Source organism: Polyodon spathula, chromosome 3 (genome assembly GCF_017654505.1).
Source record: "Polyodon spathula isolate WHYD16114869_AA chromosome 3, ASM1765450v1, whole genome shotgun sequence".
NCBI lineage: Eukaryota > Metazoa > Chordata > Actinopteri > Acipenseriformes > Polyodontidae > Polyodon > Polyodon spathula.
Genome location: NC_054536.1, coordinates 95,675,614 through 95,700,064, shown reverse-complemented (window position 1 = coordinate 95,700,064; position 24,451 = coordinate 95,675,614). Strand labels below are relative to the sequence as shown.

Here is a 24,451-nt window from a genome sequence, read left to right as displayed (position 1 = left end):
CTCCTGTTGGTTGACTTGTCTCCTCCAATTTCCATTCTTTGTCTCCAGCTTCTCTTAGGTTCTCAGCCCTCGCTGTCGTTAGCCTTTCCCCGGGGTCTTGCGTTCTTCCATGGTTGCCTTGTGTAGCTCATCCCCTGAAGCTCCCTCTGCGCCACCCAGCACCCCCCTGTCCTCTGGTAGCTTCCCCCCCCCGCCCCACGTTCTATTGTTCGCCTCTCCGCCCGCTGCGTCTCACCTTGTCGTTTCTCTGTGGGCCCGGTGTCTTCCTTCTGGTTTCCCTCTTCCCCCCACCTTTTTTTTTTTCCTTCGGCTCCCCTTTTCCCCCGTCTCGCGGTCGCCTTCCCCTTCACTTCTATGCCCGTCGCCCCGCTCCGTCCGCCCGCCCTTCGAGTGCTTTCCCTCTGCCTAGCGTGTGTGCCACCACTCAATCAATAGCTGGCCTTCCGTGTAGTGCTCCTCCGGCCCCCTTTAGCCTGGCCGCCTGCCTTGGTCCGCCGCCCCATGTGCCCTGTGTCCTCTGCCTACCCCCTGCTACTGTCCCTGTGCCATGTCCGCCTGCTCACTCGGCATTGCGGCCCCGCTTTTTTTTCTTCCCCCCCGCGCTCCCCTGCCCCGCTGCCGTTTCACCCCCGCGGCTTCTCATGCCTGCGGCGCTTCGCCCCCCTTCCTCTGGTTGCTAGTTATACATGTTTCGGCACATTCCCGCAGCTGTCTTCCCCCGCACCTGGCATTCGCCCTGCTGTTAGGCTTTTCTTCCTCCTTCCGTCCCCTGGCGATGCGGGCGGCTCGGCAGCTGCCGCCGTGTCATTATTCTCCTGCGCTGCTTCCGCAGCCCCCGTTCCCGAAGCACATGGTCTTTGCCGTCCCCCCGCACCGTATCTCCCGTCGGGGCCCCCCGCAGCCGTCCGTGGGGGTTTCCTTTTCCCTTACCTCGGGCACTCTCCCTCCTCTGGCCCTCGTGTTACCGCGTCCTGCTGCGCCGTCCGGTTTCCGACCCTTTTGCTGCTGGCACACCTCCCCCCTCTAGCTCTGCGGTTCCCGCCCCCCCCTGCCTTTGCTTTTTTCTATCCATTGCTCGCCTAGTTGGGCTCTCTCCTCTCCGAGGTATCCCTGCCCTTCCCTCGCGCTCTTGCCTCGTGTCCCTTTTTTTGTGCCCCTGCGCCGCCTGCCTGTCTCTAATCTGGCTCTTCCCCTCCCCCTGATCTCCCCCTGGCCCGGCCCTCCCTCGCCCCCCCTCTGCCCCCCTTCTTTGGTCCCTGGCCGCCAGGCCCGCTCCCTCCCTCCAGCCGCGTGTTCTGTTGTCTCGTTCCTGTTCCGTGCTCTAGCCTCTCCTGCTAACCTCCCCGTGCCCCCTTCCTTTTCGCCGGCTGGTCGTCCTGTTATCCGTCGCGTCCGTTTGTCCTCCTGCCTCCCTTGCCGACGCCTTCTCTCCTGCCCTGTTCTCACCTTCGTGCTTCCGTTTGTTTCTTTTACCCCTTCTTACCTCCCCCTCCCTGCGCGCTTTCCCCCACCCGCCTGTCCAGCTTTCCCTGGCCCGTCTCCGGGTTGCTGCGTCCCGGTGGTGGCTCCGTGCTTTGCGCGCAGGTCCCCCCGGGCGTTCCCGCCGCCCGCCCCAGTGCCGGCCTATGCGCGCCGCCATGTTCCGTGCCCCCCTCCTTGTTCCCGGCCTCCCGCGGATCCTTCCAGCCGCTTCCCCTCGCCGCTCTTGGCTTGCCCCTCCGCCCACCTCTGCTTCCGCTCGGAACATTTTTCTTATTACCAGGTCACTTGCTGTTCGGGATCATAAACTAGATTTGAATCAATACAGGGGAGGAGTCGATGACAAGAATGGAGGTTATAAACAAGATAAAGGCTGTGTGTCTGAATCAGCTTGGTAAGAGGCTATGCTTTGACTAGAGCAGACATGGGCATCATGAGATGAATGAAATATTTCAGCTCAATCAAAAACTATTATAGGAGCTCTTGCAAAAAATGGTGGAAAAAAAAAGATAAATACAGTAATATGTGACCAAGGTATAAACAAGCCCACAAATTGTTTACAGAAAAAAACAAAAAAAAATGTTTTTTTCTTTCTGTGGATTTAAATAACAGCTTTTACGTTTTAGTAAAATATTTTTGATGAAATACAATGCTATCTTTAAAAAAAGGTTATTTGTTCCTCTGGATGGCTTAAGCTGCTTATAAACGACGCTGCCATTTGAAGCGAGTCGAAAGAATGTACTGCTCTACTCAGAAGCTGATTGGCTGAGACGATCCCTGAGGTTTATAATGATACTTGACACATTTTTCATTGAAATACCTTCCCGTTACACACACCTTTTCAATTCTAATTTTGCAAAGTGCCCATGAAGCAATGTATTTAAACAAGCAGCAGGAAGACAGGCAGCATGTATTATTTTAAATCATACTATTAATCAAGCATGCAATCTAATTCAAACCTGCTACATTTTAATACAAAAAAAAAAAAAATGAAAGGGAGGAACAGCAGATAAGTAAGTCATGTAACATATATTTTACAATTAAAAGAACTAAATTGAAGACCATTGTTAGCTTGTTTATTGTCTGTCTTCAAGTAACTCAGTATTTTTGTTTTGAAATTCAAGTGTGGGGAGCTCGAAGGGCTGTTGACTTACGTTATTGATCAATTACAAGCCAACTCTGTTAAACCCAATTAGCTATTGGAGTCAGTTCCCAGTGAGATTAAGTAATAAGGAGCTCCAGAGTTCAGTTATATACAGTATAGATCATATTTAACCATTGATATAGCCTCTTTAGAAAGTGAGAGGCCCTCTTTTTGAAAATCACTTCATCGTCCTTATGGCAACATCTCTCATCTCCGTGGGCTGCAGGATTGTGGCCCTTTTTTTGAGCTAATACATAAATCTTCTTCCTTCCTTTTTTATAGGGCACTAGTTATGGAGGTTGTAAAACTGTGAGGTCTTGCTTATGCATCTACAGTGGTTGGGTGTCTACTGTCAAGCTAATCACCTCTTTTCACCTGTCGAATTTAAGGAAGGGATGTTGCTAAGCTATGAGCCATAAAGGGAAGGGACTATCCGGGTAAGTCAACACCGGGAATTGACAGGCGTTTGACCAGTAGTGGACAACGGAGCGACAAACTAGCCCCAGTCTGATGTTTCTTCCTAACCCCACAGGAGCGCAAGGGCCAATGCAGTGCTCCCTGTGGATCAACAGCCAAAATCGTCATCTTGCAGGGAGTGGAATTTAAACTGTGCTTCCATGACTCTTTTGTGACCCTAACCATTGCATTTTTTTCATAAGAACACAGAATTTAAAAGAGGTGGAGCACTCCTGGCTGTGGTAAAGCACTCCTGGCTATGGTAAAGCACTCTTCGCTGGGGATTCCAAAGGGAGTGTTGCATTGGGTCTAGCTCTCCCGTGGGTTAGCTAGACAAAATCAGCATGTAAAGTTTCTTCTCATTGCGCTACAGAAAACCCTGCTGGCCAGACTCACAGTGAGCTCTGCAGGGTTTGCCTTTGTCCTATGAGACGCCACTCTCCTGGGTAGCAGTGTGCTGTATGAGACGCCTCTCTCCTGGGTAGCAGTGTGCTGTATGAGACGTCTCTCTCCTGGGTAGCAGTGTGCTGTATGAGACGCCTCTCTCCTGGGTAGCAGTGTGCTGTATGAGACGCCTCTCTCCTGGGTAGCAGTGTGCTGTATGAGACGTCTCTCTCCTGGGTAACGGTGTGCTGTATGAGACGCCTCTCTCCTGGGTAGCAGTGTGCTGTATGAGACGCCTCTCTCCTGGGTAACGGTGTGCTTTATGAGACGCCTCTCTCCTGGGTAGCGGTGTGCTGTATGAGATGTCTCTCTCCTGGGTAGCAGTGTGCTGTATGAGATGTCTCTCTCCTGGGTAGCAGTGTGCTGTATGAGATGTCTCTCTCCTGGGTAGCAGTGTGCTGTATGAGATGTCTCTCTCCTGGGTAGCAGTGTGCTGTATGAGATGTCTCTCTCCTGGGTAGCAGTGTGCTGTATGAGATGTCTCTCTCCTGGGTAGCAGGTGTGCTGTATGAGATGTCTCTCTCCTGGGTAGCGTGTGCTGTATGAGATGTCTGTATGAGATGTCTCTCTCCTGGGTAGCAGTGTGCTGTATGAGATGTCTCTCTCCTGGGTAGCAGTGTGCTGTATGAGATGCCTCTCTCCTGGGTAGCGGTGTGCTGTATGAGACGCCTCTCTCCTGGGTAGCGGTGTGCTGTATGAGATGTCTCTCTCCTGGGTAGCGGTGTGCTGTATGAGATGTCTCTCTCCTGGGTAGCAGTGTGCTGTATGAGACGCCTCTCTCCTGGGTAGCGGTGTGCTGTATGAGATGTCTCTCTCCTGGGTAGCGGTGTGCTGTATGAGATGTCTCTCTCCTGGGTAGCAGTGTGCTGTATGAGATGTCTCTCTCCTGGGTAGCGGTGTGCTGTATGAGATGTCTCTCTCCTGGGTAGCAGTGTGCTGTATGAGATGTCTCTCTCCTGGGTAGCAGTGTGCTGTATGAGATGTCTCTCTCCTGGGTAGCAGTGTGCTGTATGAGATGCCTCTCTCCTGGGTAGCAGTGTGCTGTATGAGACGCCTCTCTCCTGGGTAGCAGTGTGCTGTATGAGACGCCTCTCTCCTGGGTAGCAGTGTGCTGTATGAGACGCCTCTCTCCTGGGTAGCAGTGTGCTGTATGAGATGCCTCTCTCCTGGGTAGCAGTGTGCTGTATGAGACGCCTCTCTCCTGGGTAACAGGTGTGCTGTATGATACGCCTCTCTCCTGGGTAGCGGTGTGCTGTATGAGACGCCTCTCTCCTGGGTAACGGTGTGCTTTATGAGACGCCTCTCTCCTGGGTAGCAGTGTGCTGTATGAGATGTCTCTCTCCTGGGTAGCAGTGTGCTGTATGAGACGCCTCTCTCCTGGGTAGCAGTGTGCTGTGCTGTATGAGACGCCTCTCTCCTGGGTAGCAGTGTGCTGTATGAGACGCCTCTCTCCTGGGTAGCAGTGTGCTGTATGAGACGCCTCTCTCCTGGGTAGCAGTGTGCTGTATGAGACGCCTCTCTCCTGGGTAGCAGTGTGCTGTATGAGACGCCTCTCTCCTGGGTAGCAGTGTGCTGTATGAGACGCCTCTCTCCTGGGTAGCAGTGTGCTGTATGAGACGCCTCTCTCCTGGGTAGCAGTGTGCTGTATGAGACGCCTCTCTCCTGGGTAGCAGTGTGCTGTATGAGACGCCTCTCTCCTGGGTAGCTGTGTGCTGTATGAGAGAGACATCTGTGTGCTGTATGAGAGAGACATCTCATACAGCACACTGCCTCTCTCCTGGGTAGCAGTGTGCTGTATGAGACGCCTCTCTCCTGGGTAGCAGTGTGCTGTATGAGATGTCTCTCTCCTGGGTTGCAGTGTGCTGTATGAGATGCCTCTCTCCTGGGTAGCAGTGTGCTGTATGAGACGCCTCTCTCCTGGGTAGCAGTGTGCTGTATGAGATGCCTCTCTCCTGGGTAGCAGTGTGCTGTATGAGACGCCTCTCTCCTGGGTAGCAGTGTGCTGTATGAGATGCCTCTCTCCTGGGTAGCAGTGTGCTGTATGAGACGTCTCTCTCCTGGGTAGCAGTGTGCTGTATGAGATGTCTCTCTCCTGGGTAGCAGTGTGCTGTATGAGATGTCTCTCTCCTGGGTAGCAGTGTGCTGTATGAGACGCCTCTCTCCTGGGTAGCAGTGTGCTGTGCTGTATGAGACGCCTCTCTCCTGGGTAGCAGTGTGCTGTATGAGACGCCTCTCTCCTGGGTAGCAGTGTGCTGTATGAGACGCCTCTCTCCTGGGTAGCAGTGTGCTGTATGAGACGCCTCTCTCCTGGGTAGCAGTGTGCTGTATGAGACGCCTCTCTCCTGGGTAGCAGTGTGCTGTATGAGACGCCTCTCTCCTGGGTAGCAGTGTGCTGTATGAGACGCCTCTCTCCTGGGTAGCAGTGTGCTGTATGAGATGTCTCTCTCCTGGGTAGCAGTGTGCTGTATGAGACGCCTCTCTCCTGGGTAGCAGTGTGCTGTGCTGTATGAGATGTCTCTTTCCTGGGTAGCAGTGTGCTGTATGAGACGCCTCTCTCCTGGGTAGCAGTGTGCTGTATGAGACGCCTCTCTCCTGGGTAGCAGTGTGCTGTATGAGACGCCTCTCTCCTGGGTAGCAGTGTGCTGTATGAGACGCCTCTCTCCTGGGTAGCAGTGTGCTGTATGAGACGCCTCTCTCCTGGGTAGCAGTGTGCTGTATGAGACGCCTCTCTCCTGGGTAGCAGTGTGCTGTATGAGATGTCTCTCTCCTGGGTAGCAGTGTGCTGTATGAGACGCCTCTCTCCTGGGTAGCAGTGTGCTGTATGAGACGCCTCTCTCCTGGGTAGCAGTGTGCTGTATGAGACGCCTCTCTCCTGGGTAGCAGTGTGCTGTATGAGACGCCTCTCTCCTGGGTAGCAGTGTGCTGTATGAGACGCCTCTCTCCTGGGTAGCAGTGTGCTGTATGAGACGCCTCTCTCCTGGGTAGCGGTGTGCTGTATGAGACGCCTCTCTCCTGGGTAGCAGTGTGCTGTATGAGACGCCTCTCTCCTGGGTAGCAGTGTGCTGTATGAGATGCCTCTCTCCTGGGTAGCAGTGTGCTGTATGAGACGCCTCTCTCCTGGGTAGCAGTGTGCTGTATGAGACGCCTCTCTCCTGGGTAGCAGTGTGCTGTATGAGACGCCTCTCTCCTGGGTAGCAGTGTGCTGTATGAGACGCCTCTCTCCTGGGTAGCAGTGTGCTGTATGAGACGCCTCTCTCCTGGGTAGCAGTGTGCTGTATGAGACGCCTCTCTCCTGGGTAGCAGTGTGCTGTATGAGACGCCTCTCTCCTGGGTAGCAGTGTGCTGTATGAGACGCCTCTCTCCTGGGTAGCAGTGTGCTGTATGAGACGCCTCTCTCCTGGGTAGCAGTGTGCTGTATGAGATGTCTCTCTCCTGGGTAGCAGTGTGCTGTATGAGATGTCTCTCTCCTGGGTAGCAGTGTGCTGTATGAGATGTCTCTCTCCTGGGTAGCAGTGTGCTGTATGAGACGCCTCTCTCCTGGGTAGCAGTGTGCTGTATGAGATGTCTCTCTCCTGGGTAGCAGTGTGCTGTATGAGACGCCTCTCTCCTGGGTAGCAGTGTGCTGTATGAGACGCCTCTCTCCTGGGTAGCAGTGTGCTGTATGAGATGTCTCTCTCCTGGGTAGCAGTGTGCTGTATGAGACGTCTCTCTCCTGGGTAGCAGTGTGCTGTATGAGACGTCTCTCTCCTGGGTAGCTGTGCTGTATGAGACGCCTCTCTCCTGGGTAGCAGTGTGCTGTATGAGACGCCTCTCTCCTGGGTAGCAGTGTGCTGTATGAGACGCCTCTCTCCTGGGTAGCGGTGTGCTGTATGAGACGCCTCTCTCCTGGGTAGCAGTGTGCTGTATGAGATGTCTCTCTCCTGGGTAGCAGTGTGCTGTATGAGATGTCTCTCTCCTGGGTAGCAGTGTGCTGTATGAGACGCCTCTCTCCTGGGTAGCAGTGTGCTGTATGAGATGTCTCTCTCCTGGGTAGCAGTGTGCTGTATGAGACGCCTCTCTCCTGGGTAGCAGTGTGCTGTATGAGACGCCTCTCTCCTGGGTAGCAGTGTGCTGTATGAGACGCCTCTCTCCTGGGTAGCTGTGTGCTGTATGAGACGCCTCTCTCCTGGGTAGCAGTGTGCTGTATGAGACGCCTCTCTCCTGGGTAGCAGGGTGCTGTGCTGTATGAGATGTCTCTTTCCTGGGTAGCAGTGTGCTGTATGAGACGCCTCTCTCCTGGGTAGCGGTGTGCTGTATGAGACGCCTCTCTCCTGGGTAGCAGTGTGCTGTATGAGACGCCTCTCTCCTGGGTAGCAGTGTGCTGTATGAGATGCCTCTCTCCTGGGTAGCAGTGTGCTGTATGAGACGCCTCTCTCCTGGGTAGCAGTGTGCTGTATGAGACGCCTCTCTCCTGGGTAGCAGTGTGCTGTATGAGATGCCTCTCTCCTGGGTAGCAGTGTGCTGTATGAGACGCCTCTCTCCTGGGTAGCAGTGTGCTGTATGAGACGCCTCTCTCCTGGGTAGCAGTGTGCTGTATGAGACGCCTCTCTCCTGGGTAGCAGTGTGCTGTATGAGACGCCTCTCTCCTGGGTAGCAGTGTGCTGTATGAGACGCCTCTCTCCTGGGTAGCAGTGTGCTGTATGAGACGCCTCTCTCCTGGGTAGCAGTGTGCTGTATGAGACGCCTCTCTCCTGGGTAGCAGTGTGCTATGCTGTATGAGACGCCTCTCTCCTGGGTAGCAGTGTGCTGTATGAGACGCCTCTCTCCTGGGTAGCAGTGTGCTGTATGAGACGCCTCTCTCTGTGGAAGTTGGCCCAGGGAAGCGATTGCTGGTGCCTGGCTAAACAGATGATCCGTTAGCTCTCCCTCCCTTTCTGTTTTGTTGGTGTTATTGCTCTTTCAACTTTTTAACTCTTAATTAATTCACAGCCTACCTGAGTTGCACCATCTTTTTACTAGCAGTAAAACCTCAATAGCTCCCCCTAAACCTTTAGTCATGTGAAATGTGACACATAAAATATATGTTCCTCTTTGAGATGAGTGTGCTAACAAGGGTTGCTTGTGGAGCCATTAACAGAAACCATCAAACCTTTTGACTCCTCGTCAGAGAATTATACAGCTGAAAACAGAATCAGAGCACCTCTTATTTCATGCAAAATGCTATCTTGGGCAGTGTTCACTGACATTGATATTCATTTTAAATTAGAGCATTCTAGAATGGGTAAACCAAGCAATTGTTTGCTTCCACATAAGGACATTTCGTGTTTTTACGGTATTTCATATATATATATATATATATATATATAATATATATATCATATATATATATATATATATATATATATATAAATAAACTATGGTAATTGCATAATATAATCATGGGGAAAGTTTGGGAACGCTGCGAGCTGGTTGTTCATATTTACTATGGCATACTCTTATTAGGGGTAGCATAATATTCATTGCTAGGAATGCTCTTTCTGTAGCAGTGGGGCATGCTTTTGTTTGTCTCTATTATATTGTATAGTTAAAATAATAGCAAAGTGACTAAATAATAAAACATAACAAAACTGGGAGCAGCAGTAATCTCCAAGACCTGAATTCAAGGAGGGAAACACACTGAGTAAACCCAAGAAACGATCCCTGCATAGCGATTCTGGGCTTTTCAGGTAATAAGGCACTGAAAATGTAAATAAGAGCTTGAAACAGCTCAGCTTTCAGAATTGAAATGCCTCAGTAAAATTCTGTGGAAATTGCACAATGTGAATGCCCATGCATGTTGCAGAGACTGTGTACATTTACATGAGCATCCAGGTTCATGGTTTCAAATGACATTGGCTCATATGTATTGAATGCAATAAGCAGCTAGAGAGCACACCTGCATGAAGCGTCTCTAACACATTGGATTTGAAGCTTACGATGTCAGGAATAAGCTCCCACATTGTTAAACCAGTGATGCTTCTTTCACACAACCTGCTGTACTGGGATAGACTATTTAAGGATCTTCTTATTTCAGTTGTTTTGTCAACTTGTACAGTACGTTTATTTTACAGCTTCTGTCACAACATGTACAGTTAAAGTACACTCTAGTTTGATTTGCTTTTGCTAATAACTGAAGCCTTCAAGGCAAGTATATGTCAAATCTGTGTCTGCTGAATAATATCTAAACTGTTTCTCCTAAGGCTAGCATTGTTAATGCTAAAGTACAGAAGCAGACAGATACATCACTGAACATGACACATCTTGGCAGAGGTATTCCCAAACAGTACACAAGTTCTGTTAGTTATAAACATATATAACAGTCTAGATGTATAACAGGTTTGGCAGTTCTCTTTTTCCAGATTTGTTTTTTGGACTCAGCTGTACACTGTAGTAATACATGTGGTAAGAAGGTATTTTTGAATGTATTGTTTGTCAGCTATAGAGGCGTACTGTGGCTGGCAAGGTACCAGACTTGCCAACTTTTGGAAACTGTTCAGCAGGATGCTGATCTCCAGGGGGGGTCATACACATCATACACCTGGGAGTCATATACAAAAAACACTCATTATCATATAATAGACATATCCCCCGAACTCAACACGACACGACCGGCATGACAGTAAAAATAGACATACTCAAGTGTTCTTCCCTTTGTATAAGTTAGTGATCAGCAGATGTGTCAGCCACATGAAGAGCACAGCATGTGGTTTTCACTAACTCTACCGTGCAGAATAAATGATTTTTTCTATGGTTAAATATCGGGACTTTCTTCATATGCCTTGGGACGCGAGACATTTGCTAGGAAATCTGGACTGTCCTGACCATATAGGGACTTTTGGCATGTATGAGGAACCTTGTAAAATAATTACAATGACCTTCATTCAATAATGTGGAAGTCTGTGGAAACTTCCATGTAGTTGAATTGGTGACATGTGATCAACTACAAAAACAAAAAGCTTTTTAATACATTTGTTAATTTACTAGAAGCAAACTTGGTTTAAGTTCTTTCATCAAGAGTTAGTTGCATCAGATGATAAATAATGTGGCTAATAACTTTAAGGGCCTCGTTTATCTTCAAGTTAATTAAATAGACAACACAGGTGATGATACTGTTAATAATATCATTCAATTACGGCTCTCAAAGCATTATGGCCCCCGGGACACCATTATTGAACACTGATGGAGAAGGGGTCTATAAAGCAAAGCCTCTCTCTGAAATAGTGTGTCAGGCATGCCCGCCTCATCACAGTGTGTTTGATATATGAGTGTTTGGAGGCTGCAGCAGGACCACAGGGCAGGGACCAGGCAGCCTCAACAGAATTCTGCAGCGCGGTATTTAGACACAGCAGGCACGAGGGGAATGAAATGAAACAATCTGCAGAACACAAGAATTGAAAAACACCACACAAGAACTACTGTTGTTATTTTTAAATATTCTCTTTTAAGGGGGGGAGGGCTGTGCCCAAAAACAAATCTGTTATATTTAATCACCTTTGCATCCTTGCATACGTTATTAGTTTCATGAATATAAAGTAACTCTTGCTTTTGCAGTAGCTGACAGCTGATTTATGTTTGTATTGTAATATAATGTATATCATATATATTTTATGTCCTATTTCATGGGTTTGTATGTATTTAAATCCAGACTAGCATTTTGAAAACAAACTTACAACACAAACAACTGTAGAAATAACTGTAGTGTAAAATTACTTTCTCTACTGGATTAGAATAAGATACCAAAGGGGTAATTTCACTTAACCAGTAACTTCCAGGAACATGGAATGTATGAGGAGACAGCAGTCACAAAGAGTGGGGATTCACAATCTAGTGAGGGAGACTGTCATTGACTTTGACTTCAGAACAGTCATTTAGTACAGTGACGGGCTACGTTTATAAACATTTGTTTATCTAAACTAATAAAAGCAAATTACAAAGAGATCCCAAATGTCATATAATCTTACATCATGATGTCAATTTGTTAATTAAGATAAATTATGCTGCATTAAAATAACTGAAAACCGTTTTGTCTGACGTTATCAACAAAATGGTTTTACCTGGTTACCTGGAAGGGAAAGGTTTAAAAACACAAAGTAGGCTGCCCCTGTGACTGCACTTGTAGAGGAATGGAATGGACTTTGCTGGGGAACAGCTCAATAAGGATGCACTATAAATAGAACAGGGCAATGTATTCAGTTTGGAAGTCGGGTTATAAACAATCCTCAACATCCAACAGTTGATTACTGTAGCTGTTTAGTTTGTAGCTGAGGTTTTGAGGTTATCTTTCTGTGGTGGGTGGGGTGCATTTTACGTTGCCGCTGTTGGAGGGTTTATCCATTGGTCTTGTGTAGATTATGTGTCCCGCGGGCACACTCAGTGGAATCCAACTATCTATCTAGCAATCCTTAATCACTTCTGAATAACGGACACCAAAGAGATATGTTTTCATCAGCTGTGTCTAATAGGAAATATCTCACTGTATTGCAAACATTCCATAACTTGCATAACTAGGAATGGATCTGCTGAGTTAAAAACACTGACATCAGCATTTGACATGTACTTACCTCTCAACTACTGAGCTTGCTCCTTAGGGGAATGGTAAGAGATTCATCTTTGAACTGTGAGGTTAGCAGTTCATGTTCAGCCCTGGTCTCTCCATTCAATTCAATGGGCTCAGCTGCCAATACAATTACAAATGTTAACTGCAATCATCTGTGAGTGACACAATAGGGCAGTTGTGTCCTGAAATAGAATACATAATTTAATATAACAGCAAATAGGATACATGTAATGGGAGATGATTTGTATTGATACAAGGACATTTCTTCCTCAGATGAGTTTCAAAAGGCTGTTCACTAAAGATTCCATCTGTCAAGATCTAAAAAATGAATCCTTCACTGGTGAAATACAATACATGTATTATTCAACAGGAAGTCATCCCTCTCACTTAGATACTGAAAAAACAGACTTTTACAATGCAGCCTATGCATATTTTGCAAACAACATTTAACATTGAAAATAACTTTTAATATTACTAAGATGATACTGTTATAGTGCTCTTTTAAATTTTGTAATGTATTTGTTGCTATTTCAGTTCACCTGAACTGTTGAAGTGGTTAAGGTCCTTTAAGAAGTAAAGTATATGTACACTTGACTGTCTACGTGGCTTAACCATAAATTAACCAAATCCAGCAGAATTTCTGAACTATGAAATAGCAACTGTATTACTAAAACAACTCTGGAGGCAAAGATGTGCCCTTCCAAGCTGTGGTGTTTTCACTAGGTGAGACGCTGAACACACGTGTTTTAAACAGAGGCTTTTTTTTTTTTTTTTTACTTCATATGTTAATGTGGTCAGGTCATGTCTTATGACTTGAAGTTTCATTGAAAGGTGGCACTATACAGGGAAAATACAAGAATGGTCTAACAACAAGAGACTTAAACAGAACACACATGCTGTACTAGAATATAAAATAGTTAAACATGACATACTGCATTATGAAAACGTAGAAGACATTACATAGCTTTGACCTCTGATATTTCAAAGATGCAGAACCCTCGCTTTGTCCTTGCCAAGCTCACAAGTACACCTGCATCAAAGCAAGAAGTGGGCCACTTACTCAGCTCCTGTTTCTTTGTGCCCAGAGGAATATATTATTCACTAACAGTTCAGAGACAGAGTTGAATCCATCCAGGCAGCAGGTTAGTTTGTGTTATTAATACTAGGGGGCTGGGGTCAAAAAAAAAAAAAAAGATTGCAGCTTTGACATATAAATAAATAAGAACGTTATTAATCTGAATTGAGTTTTTTTAATCCTCTCCCTTGCTTTCAAACATCCACTACACATATTTCTTCATGTTTCAAGTGCAGCATTATCACACAAAACTGACCATCAACATTGACCAGATTCCAAATACTACAGTTTGATAATTACTTTGGGAAAATAAGCAAATGGTGAGCTGAACTGGTTGTCAGTGTCAACAGATTTAGAATAATTTTTGACTGCTAGCTTTAAAATGGGAAATCAAATACAATAAATTGTAATGCTGTTGAGCTACCAATGCCAAAAGAATAAGTGGGTGGTACAATGAAAATGACAAGTGACTACAGCAACTGCTGACATTAAACGCATATTGTGGGTGGCATGAGAAAATAAATTAAGAGGCAAATTGGAACAATCATGCAGAGCCAATTCCTTTCGAGGTGTAATATCCCAGCGCTGGTACCCCAGATACCTAAATATGTCACAGTTAGTGACCAGTGGACTAATATTTCCAACTACAATCACAACATATTCAAAGCCTACTTTTATTTTATTTATTTTTTTGTAAAGAAAAAATAAATATGTACAGTACTAACAAGAATCAACAAGAGTTTCAACATGGTTTATTTAAAGTTTTGAACACTAACATTTTGGTTTTGTAACCTACAGAAAAAAAAAAAACGCATAATGAATTTGCAGTGTCAAAATCCTTACTCAATCTTAGCCTCACAAGAAGATGCTTCATTTCTTCTCCTGAACCCTGGTGGTGATTATATATGATGGGACATGATGTATGTGTTAGATTGAGTTGCATAGTAAACCTCTTTTATTACAGAACAAGCACAAAACAAAGCAGCCCTCGGTTTCCCTTCTTTAGACAGTTATTGGGTATCAATCAAGAGCAAGCTGGCAGTCTTATTTAATATAGAAACTGTCGTGATCCAACTAAGTATAAGTGATTATTTATCTTAGATTTCTTTTCATGGGGCGGGAGCAAGGGCTGTGAGAGCAAGGGAGAAGGGAGGCTCGGCCTTCCCTATGGAGTCGAGCCTCGCCCTATCGGCCTACAGGCCCCTGAAAACACAGAGTCCTCTGACTTCTCTAATAGTTGTTATAGGCTCGGCCTCGCAACTGGGTCCCAGTTACCAACCGGGTTCGACCCTCAGAGGACGGAACGGCTCATATGAAGCCTTGACGTAAGGAAGAAAAGAGAATCTGAAAGAACACAATTAATTATATACTCGAGCACTAAGAGTATGAGTGCCATGTCCCAGGAGGGTAAAGTAAGGAGTAAGACAAAGCCTTCTTTCTTGAGGCAAGATATAGGGCATGAGCTGAGAAAGAATAGTGTGGCCGGTGGTTCCCTCTGACCACACGAAGAACCTGCAGAGTTACTGGAACTCCAGGTCGGGGACGTGAGACTCACTATCCCACCAGAGGGGATCGACACAGAGGCATGCGGCATATGAAAGAAGGGAGGAGGAGGAGGAGGAGGGAAAAAACAAAACACAGGAGAAATAGAGCTGTCACTGGGTTTAAATAGGGAGTTAATGATGATAGACAGGTGAAATTAGGAAACATCAAAGTCCTGGTTCACGCCCCCTGAATTTCACTAAAGTTAACATTTATTTATGTTAGCTTTCCTTGGAAATGTGTCATCTCTGCAGTGCATTGGGGGATTGTAATCCTGGGCAAGGTGTTCTCTCTGATTAAACTTGACAAAGAAACACATATCCCAGCTTCCACAGTGGCAGTACGAGATGTGTTTTGATTTACTTAATACCTGCCGACAAATTCATCTCAAAGGTAATTACTCGGAAAATACGAGCAACAACATACCCCTATACTGGTTAGGATGCATTTATCTGATTTTTTTTTCCATCTATGCCTAAGCCAGAATAGATTCTGGAAATAAAGTTGTACATTGCAATGGCTTTCAAATGTAGATCTGCTAAGTATTTTCTACCTGCCTATTAAACATTAACAGCAGAATTGCTTTTTTTTTTTTTTTTAAGGGACAGCTTAGATATTTTAACAAGAGATATACAAGCCTAGATAGTGGGCAGTTTTGCATCAAATTGAAACATCCCTGATCAGATCAGACACATAGTCTGGATGTCTAGGCACTACTGTGTTATTAGAGGACTTTCTTTGGACTATACATGAACATATTATTTTGAGAATACATTTTTATTTTAACAAACATCTCATGTAAAGTAAAACTGTAAAATAAATAACCAGATTACAAAATGAAGCCCTGTCATAATATTACACGTTTTAATTTTTTATAAATTTTTTTTTAAAGAGAAAACTGCAAACTTTAAAGAACTTACGCTTATTAGCACTGTAGTTCTAAAGACTGATCTCCCACCAGGCTGCCCCGGGAGGAGGGCGGTGGTTTCCCACCTGGATGTTTAAGGTCCCCATGTGAAGGTCCATCTGGCTGCCATCACTCCTCAAAAGTCCAGACTGAGGATGCAGGGGTCCTGTACTGCAGCTACCCACACAGGGTAGTGCACTGCCCGGCCGCCCACCTGGATTGGCAAGGTCCTTCTTCCCTGCAGGGGGTGCCAGCTTCCCAGTGACTGTGCGGAGCTGCACCGTTGTTGGTTCGAGCTGGATCCACCCCTGGATCACATAGGGTCAAACCACATCACCATCCATCCCGGTAGACCAAGGCCATGCATGGAACCCCCTCCACTCGGACTGGGACGTGGCAGAAGTCCCCCACACAGGTCCTCCCCATGCCAATGGCAGGCCCAGGAGTAGCTGTGGCGCTGTCAGCTATTTCGCGGGGAGTTGAGCCCCCCGGCTGGCAGTAGCTTTTTGCTGACGGGTGGGGTGCAGCTCTCACCCCTCAGCACTGACTGTCTCTGCCCGCTCACTTTCCGTGGCAATGGCTTCCACTACATCTGCCTCACTCTCGCTCTCTGCGGCTCTTATCGCAGACAGCTCCCTTAGATTGCTTCATCTTGGCCTCTCAATTCGTTTTGGTGATGGTGTTGTCTACATTCCCGCCCAGATCCTTCTCTTCATTACCCACAGTGTCCGATCCATGTTCCCACTTCTGATCACCACTGTAGCATTTGCTGGAAAATGAAGGAGGCTCACATAGGATTTGCCGGTCCTTGAATTCATGGTTTATTTCGATTTCCAGAAAGCTTTTGACAAAGTCCCGCACAAAAGATTAATTCTCAAACTGAATGCAGTTGGAATTCAAGGAAACGCATGTACATGGATTAGGGAGTGGTTAACATGTAGAAAACAGCAAGTACTGATTAGAGGAAAAACCTCAGAATGGAGTGTGGTAACCAGTGGTGTACCACAGGGATCAGTATTAGGTCCTCTGCTATTCCTAATCTACATTAATGATTTAGATTCTGGTACAGTAAGCAAACTTGTTAAATTTGCAGACGACACAAAAGTAGGAGGAGTGGCAAACATTGTTGCAGCAGCAAAGGTCATTCAAAATGATCTAGACAAGATTCAGAACTGGGCAGACACATGGCAAATGACATTTAATAGAGAAAAGTGTAAGGTACTGCAAGCAGGAAATATAAATGTACATTATAAATATCATATGGGAGATACTGAAATTGGAGAAGGAATCTATGAAAAATCTATGAAAATCTATGAAAAAGATTTTTTTTTTTTTGTTGACTCAGAAATGTCTTCATCTAGACAATGTGGAGAAGCTATAAAAAAGGCTAACAAGATGCTCGGATACATTGTGAAAAGTGTTGAATTTAAATCAAGGGAAGTAATGTTAAAACTGTACAATGCACTAGTAAGACCTCATCTTGAATATTGTGTTCAGTTCTGGTCACCTCGCTATAAAAAAGATATTGCTGCTATAGAAAGAGTGCAAAGAAGAGTGACCAGAATTATTCCAGGCTTAATAGGCATGTCATATGCAGACAGGCTAAAAGAATTGAATCTGTTCAGTCTTGAACAAAGAAGACTACGCGGCGACCTAATTCAAGCATTCAAACTTCTAAAAGGTATTGACAATGTCGACCCAAGGGACTTTTTTGACCTGAAAAAAGAAACAAGGACCAGGGGTCACAAATGGAGATTAGACAAAGGGGCATTCAGAACAGAAAATAGGAGGCACTTTTTTACACAGAAAATTGTGAGGATCTGGAATCAACTCCCCAGTAATGTTGTTGAAGCTGACACCTTGGGATCCTTCAAGAAGCTGCTTGATGAAATTCTGGGATCAATAAGCTACTAACAACCAAACGAGCAAGATGGGCCGAATGGCTTCCTCTCGTTTGTAAACTTTCTTATGTTCTTATGTTCTTATTAAGCTGGGACTCTACACTGGGCAGGTTAATCAAGCTGCTTTACCAGCCAGTGGTAGAATTACAGCTGAGCAGCGTAGTGCTACCCAGACTGTGACAAAGTAAGAAAAGAAAAGAAAGTCCAAAAACACAGTTTCGGCCATGTGCTACAGCCACCAAGTACAGTTTCTAATTCCTTATTTCTCTCGATCCCCTGATGGTTGCAACATGTCGTCCCTTGGTTTGTGCCAACAATGTTGCAACTTAGTGCCACTTGCACAGCAAGCTGAGCCCCTGATTGATGGTGAATCTTCTGTCTCTGACGTTCCTGAACACCTGCTGCCATTGAACTGTTGACCCTGGGTCGTTACAATACAATGGATGATCGTAGGTATGCATACCTGTCAACACCAAGCTTTCATAATATGGGAGACAGTATGGTGAATAGCTCATAGCTCCAAAACAGGCCTTCACTGGAGATTTTGTGAACTGAAGTCTCTTTTATTCAATGGTATTAGTTTGGTGGAATGATAGAATGCAATATAGTGCTTCTTCTAATTGTTTTTTTAAAAGGGAAGCACAGCAAATATAACAACCATGACTTGCTTTACAAGCAAGTTGACCCTGTGGCTCTGGTTGTGAACACAGGTGGCAGATTTAGCAGCAGCCAATACTTTGGTAGACAAGCAACCTTTATGAACAGGTCCACTATAGTTGATGTTGCATGATAACAGAGCGCATACAAAGTTATCCAAGTCCGTTACAGTCTTCCGAACCATACTGAAATGTTCTCTCACTGCTTGCATTGCTGTAAGGGATGCAAAGAAGAGTCTTCATCAATGATGACAAGTGCCTACATCTTGATTCCCTAATTCCTCTAACACCATCTCCTGGGGATATATATATATATATATATATATATATATATATATATATATATATATATATATATATATATATATAAATATGCGTTTTGTTTGAGCGTTTTGTTATCTGCAACTCAATCATTTCATCGTTCAATAGAGCCACTTCAAATTTCAGCTGTGGAAATGTCTCTGCTAACCTCACCACTGCACATAATAAAAAAACACAGCATGTAATATTCAACTGCACCCGGGCCCAGCCCTGAGTCAATTTCTTTTTTTTTTCTGAGCCCACTTTAATGACTCAATGTCAAAAATATATAGGCGTCATCTAATCTACTAGGAGTGAAAAAAGAAACCACAACAAGGTAGTATTGGCGTACTGTCAATCAAAACACAAATCTGCAAAGCACAGCAAACAGATTCTCTATCTAGAGACGGATTGCAGAGCGGGAGCTCTGGCAATAGGGCAGATGTGTGACACCAAAGGAAAGTCTTTCGTAACACTAACCAATGGATTCTAAAATGTATTTAAAAAAATGGCAATATATCAAATCCACTATCAAAGAACAAGTCGGGTTGTGCAAAGCGTAAAGAGCAAAAAAGACAACTACAGCTTTGTCAGAAAGAAGCAGAAAATTATATATATATATATATATATATATATATATATATATATATATATATATATATATACACACATTTGTTTTGCTTCAATGGTTTGGGTTATTTTATGTATCTTTTTTTCACTACCTTGCTACGGTTTAGAGAAATAATTTTGCTTGCTCGTCCATTACCGTATGGAAGAGTTCTAATTTTCTCACATGGTCCTGGGGCTTTTCTGCACTTACCTGACGACGTAAACTCTCTGTTTCAGTGGTACAGTAGCTGATTCAGAAAGACCTGATCAGAGGATTCCCCAGCACCCACACTGGACTGCTACAATTCCAACATTGCTAGTGCTGAAAGAATTAATAATAAAGAATTAACTGCGGTCAACAATGTCTCAGGAGAGATTGTCTGCATTGGCTGTATTGTCGATTGAAAATAGACTTGCAAGACAAGTAAACTTTTTTGATGATAAAACACAAATTATTATTATTATTATTATTATTATTATTATTATTATTATTATTATTATTATTATTATTATTATTATTTATTATTATTATATTTATTAATAATAATTAATAATAATAATAATAATAATAATAATAATAATAATAATAATAATAATAATAATAATAATAATAATAATAATAATAATAATAATAATTTGTTTTATGAATTTCAGTCAAATTACGTACCTATACCAATGTTCTGTATGGTTATGCTGAATGACTGAAATACACTTATAGTGGGGACTTTTTGCATTAAATTACAGCATTCATGAATACATGCTGTTTTATCTTATGAGTTGAATTGAATACATTTGTACTGTGGGCTAAATTTGAGATGCAGACATTTGTTCTTGTAGAAATGTCTTCATACTAACTTTTGTACTTGAGAACATTAATTTAAAAATCCAGTTGATGCTTCTGATTTAATATGTTTTTATGTGACTAATTTGAAGCTATTAATATGTTTCAATATTAACTAAATATGCAGTCTGCACCCTGCTAGCACTGAGAAATGCCAACCTGAAATAAACTGTGTCTAAAATAACTTAAATCGTTTTTGATCTTTTAAATAATTTCTTACCAATCAATACTTATTTGATGGGTCAATCACGTAAGTTTAAAACTTAAATGTGTTAGAAAAGGGGTTTTATGTTTGTTATCTGGTTTAATGTATATTGATCTAACGTTATATTATGTTTTAAAAAAAAATCATTTTAGAAAACAAAAAAGAACTGACTTAATCACAAGCGAAGACATGAGCCCGAAATATGCTCCTTGCAATGGAGCTGGTGTTACGGGCTTATTCTCACCCCGTGGCGCATCACACAGGGAGAGGTAATCCACACACGGGCGGAAGGCGGTGGTGAGAATTAGCCTGTAACACTTGCTCTTTTGTATGGCGGTATCGACTCTACGCTTTAGTGCGAGAGGTCTGTGTGTGGATTGCCTCGCCCTGTGTGATGTGTCTGCCTGCGTTAACCAAGATCGCTACAATACAATTGACATCTTAATATTACTGTAAGTGTTCACATTTTAACTACATTGATGATTTTATTTTGACAAACAACTGGTATTTTATTGTGCTAAGTATAGGTGTTTAAATGTGTTCTTTGTGAAATATTGTAATGTCGGACCTGGTCCCACATTGGACCGTAAAGGGTTAAGATACTGAGACAAACCACTGGGCATAGAAATTCGTTTTTTCAACAGTGGATAACAATAGAAAGAAAAAGTATCTGAAAGCTAATTTGGACATTGACAATGTAAGCGTCACATTGATGAGACGCTCCAAAACTTGCCTTCAGAATTTTTTCTCATGTTTTGTTTGAGCCTCGGAATCTTCACCGATAGTTCCGTGTAATAAATAGTCTTGAACTCCTCTGACCCATGCCACATTCTATGCAGGTGCACTACGATCAGCAAACAACCAGCCTGACTCGCAATATACACGGTCCAGTTTAGGGGAGTAACAAAGCCAAGTACATGGAAATGTAATGCCTGCCTTTGTGGTCAAATCATAATAGGTTATAGAGAGGGTTTACTCAAGCCTCTGATTTTAGGAAGCTTTGCAGCCAACAACAATTTCTCCTACTTCTGTTCACGCTTTTGTGCATCACTGGTATGTTTTGCAGGCATCTTTAAATTCAACACTACACTATTAGTAATCGCAGGCTAACACACACACCCCGATGTATCTTCTAAGGGTGGTAAATGGCGATCAGGATTACTGCTATGTGGTTTACGCAGTCGCTCACTTATAGTGTGTTTTTAATCACCTCGAAACATACAGAACTGCAGCAGGGAAAGAGGTGTAACACAAACACAAACTTCAGCAATGAAAAAGGTAACTATGTAGGTGGAGGGCCCTGCAAATAAATGATTACATACTCATACATATTTTTTCCCAAACTTTCAGACGTCTCCCGGGGCCCATCTGAGTGTCTGGGCCCCAGTGCAGCTGCCCCTCACCACCCACATATATTATAGAGAATGAGTAATCATACAATGGAATTGAGATTTCTGAGGCTGTCCAAATTGATTGTGCTATTTGAAAAACAAAAATCAGAAATATAGCTTGTGTCATCCATTATACCTTAGGAAGCATACACTCCCACAGGTAGGCGCATCACACAGGGTGAGGCAATCCACACACAGGCGGTGGGCGGGCACGAACCCGGGAGCTTTAAAAATAATTTCCTCCATAGCAAGGTCTATTTGTCAACTTGCATGATACAACACATTTATATTTTGCTCATATTGTAAATATCTCAGCATCATTTTCATTAGAAGTTGTTAAGGAAAATAAGATGGTCGGTCTGGCAGGCTCAGCAACTTCAGCCCAGGACAGAGTCCATTTTGTAGGCATTTCTATAAACTGGAATAGGGCCAGTCTGAACCAAGCCACTGAAAAGCATGTCTAATTAAGCTAAAAGCTTCTTGGGCTTAGACTCAGCTCCCTATATCAATATTCCATGAGTCCCCACTCCCTTTGCTAGGAGGAAAAAGAAAAAGATCTGATTGATTGAACACCTTGGTCATTTTTTAGGTCATAATGAGATAAATGGGATGTCTCATTTCCTTGTCGGGGGTCTGCTGCAAATTCATGTTGGCAAGCATGAAATGCTTTTAATTTAAATGCTTTAGTGGAATGAAATGAGGGGACATGTTTGTAAACAGTGGGGTGGTAGGGTTATGTTGAAAGGTACAGTACAGCTGCATTCATCTGTAAATAGTTTTTGTAAAGGCTGCCTGGCTCTTTGTTTTAAAGATATAAATCTGCAACAAAATGTAGCATTTTGTTTAAAGAGGGAAGATGAAAATTTTTCTACAGACGAGCAACTGCTTCTAGGAATTGCCTGTGACACATTTTAGAGGAACAAAAATCTATGGAAAAATTACCCCAACTCAGATCATCTACTTCTTCATTACCAATGACATGCTAATTTAAAAAGCTGCCCATTACAGTTGTCGTCAAACAAATGATGTAATCATTAAAACTTCACGTAAACTTTCTCACATTTTAAAAACCTATAAAAAAATCTACAGGTATTTTTGTTTTTAATTCACGGAACACAAACCCTAGTTTCTAATACTTCCTCTTCATTGCTTTTTTCTTTGTGTTTTTCTGCAGGTTATGGGCACGCTGCTCCTGGCACAGATGCTGGCAAGGCCTTCTGCATGTTCTATGCAGTGCTGGGAATTCCCCTAACTCTGGTCATGTTTCAAAGCCTTGGAGAACGCATGAACACCTTCGTGAAGTGCCTCCTGAAGCGGATCAAGAAGTGCTGTGGCATGCGGAGTACCGACGTGTCCATGGAGAACATGGTGACGGTGGGCTTCTTCTCCTGCATTGGCACCCTGTGCATCGGGGCTGCAGCTTTCTCCCACTACGAGGACTGGAGCTTCTTCCAGTCCTACTACTACTGTTTCATTACATTGACTACCATAGGCTTTGGGGATTTTGTAGCCTTGCAGAACAAGCAAGCCCTCCAGAAGAAGCCCCTGTACGTGGCCTTCAGCTTCATGTACATCCTGGTGGGGCTGACAGTCATTGGAGCCTTCCTCAACCTCGTGGTCCTGCGTTTCCTGACCATGAACAGTGAAGATGAGAGGCGGGATGCCGAGGAGAGGGCGTCCTTGGCAGGTAACCACAACAGTATGATCATCCACATCCAGGAAGACTTGCAGCATGGGCGGCAGCGGTACAAAGCGGAGGTGACTGATCTCCAGTCCGTCTGCTCTTGCATGTGCTACCGGTCCCATGAGTTTACCAGCCGGGGGGTGCTTTCCCACCAGAACTCGTTCAGCTCACAGCTGAACCCCCAGTACTTTCACTCTGTCTCCTACAAGATCGAGGAAATCTCACCGGCCACCTTGAAAAATAACCTTTTCCCCTCTCCCATTAGTTCAGTTTCCCCAGGTATCCACAGCTTCGCGGACAATCACCGGCTTATGAAAAGGAGGAAATCAATTTGAGCCTACAACTTATTATTGTTTGTTTATTTGTTTATTCCAAAACCTCTATTTCTTCTTAAACTTTTCAATTCGTTTTTGGTTTCTGTTTCCCCAAGTGAAGTGAGGGATGTTAAAGAGTACATGCAACATAAAAAAATACGGAAGTGAAACCCAAGCATGAAGCATATGGATGATTACTACTCCAGAGGAACAGGGACATTAGAAAAAAAAAAGAAGAAAAAACGCCTTATATTAACCATTTCTGGTGGGCTAAAATCATGAATATCACCTATGGTACCAAACCAAAAGCTGCACATGAGCCTGAAGGGGAATATTGAACAGATCACGATTATGAGTGATTTCACTATAGAGTGTCCTGGTTAAGCGAATACAAAACAACTTAAAGAGCATCAGGTATTATTTTCTATGAGCAATTATATTTAGACTGGTTGCTTTAAAGTTAAGATAAAACAAAGATTTAAAAAGCCAAAATTGTGTTGGCACTCACAGCACGTGCATTAGAGGCAGCTGTATAGCAGACATGCCATGTGGTGATTTCATCTGATTGATTTACTTACGGATTTATTTATTTATTTATTTATATTTTTTAAGAGCATTATATTATATATATATATATATATATATATATATATATATATATATATATATATATATATATATATAGATATAGATATATCTATCTATTTTTATTGGGTTTAAGATTGTGTACAATTTGAAGATAACAAAGGGGGCAGGGAAGATTTTTTTTAGCTTGCCAGTTAGAAAAGAAAAAAGAAAATGAACGCATGCACTTTGTAAAACTGGTATGCATTACCGAGCAACAGAAAAAAAACAAAAATAATAATCTAGCAATGGAATTCCATATTAAAAGCAAGTAATCTTGAAATGAGTTTTTAGTATTAGGGAA

General features: G+C 43.8%; 1 protein-coding gene across 1 annotated transcript in view; it reads left to right on the top strand.

The window, feature by feature from the left end:
- Nucleotides 1–24,133, top strand: part of LOC121313699 (potassium channel subfamily K member 9) — a 70,134-nt gene extending 46,001 nt beyond the window's left edge. The window contains exon 2 of the mRNA XM_041246502.1: nt 22,700–24,133. Coding sequence (XP_041102436.1) covers nt 22,700–23,544 — 845 coding nt within the window. The 3' untranslated portion in view covers nt 23,545–24,133. The remainder of the gene's footprint in view (nt 1–22,699) is intronic.
- The last annotated feature ends 318 nt before the right edge of the window (nt 24,134–24,451 follow it).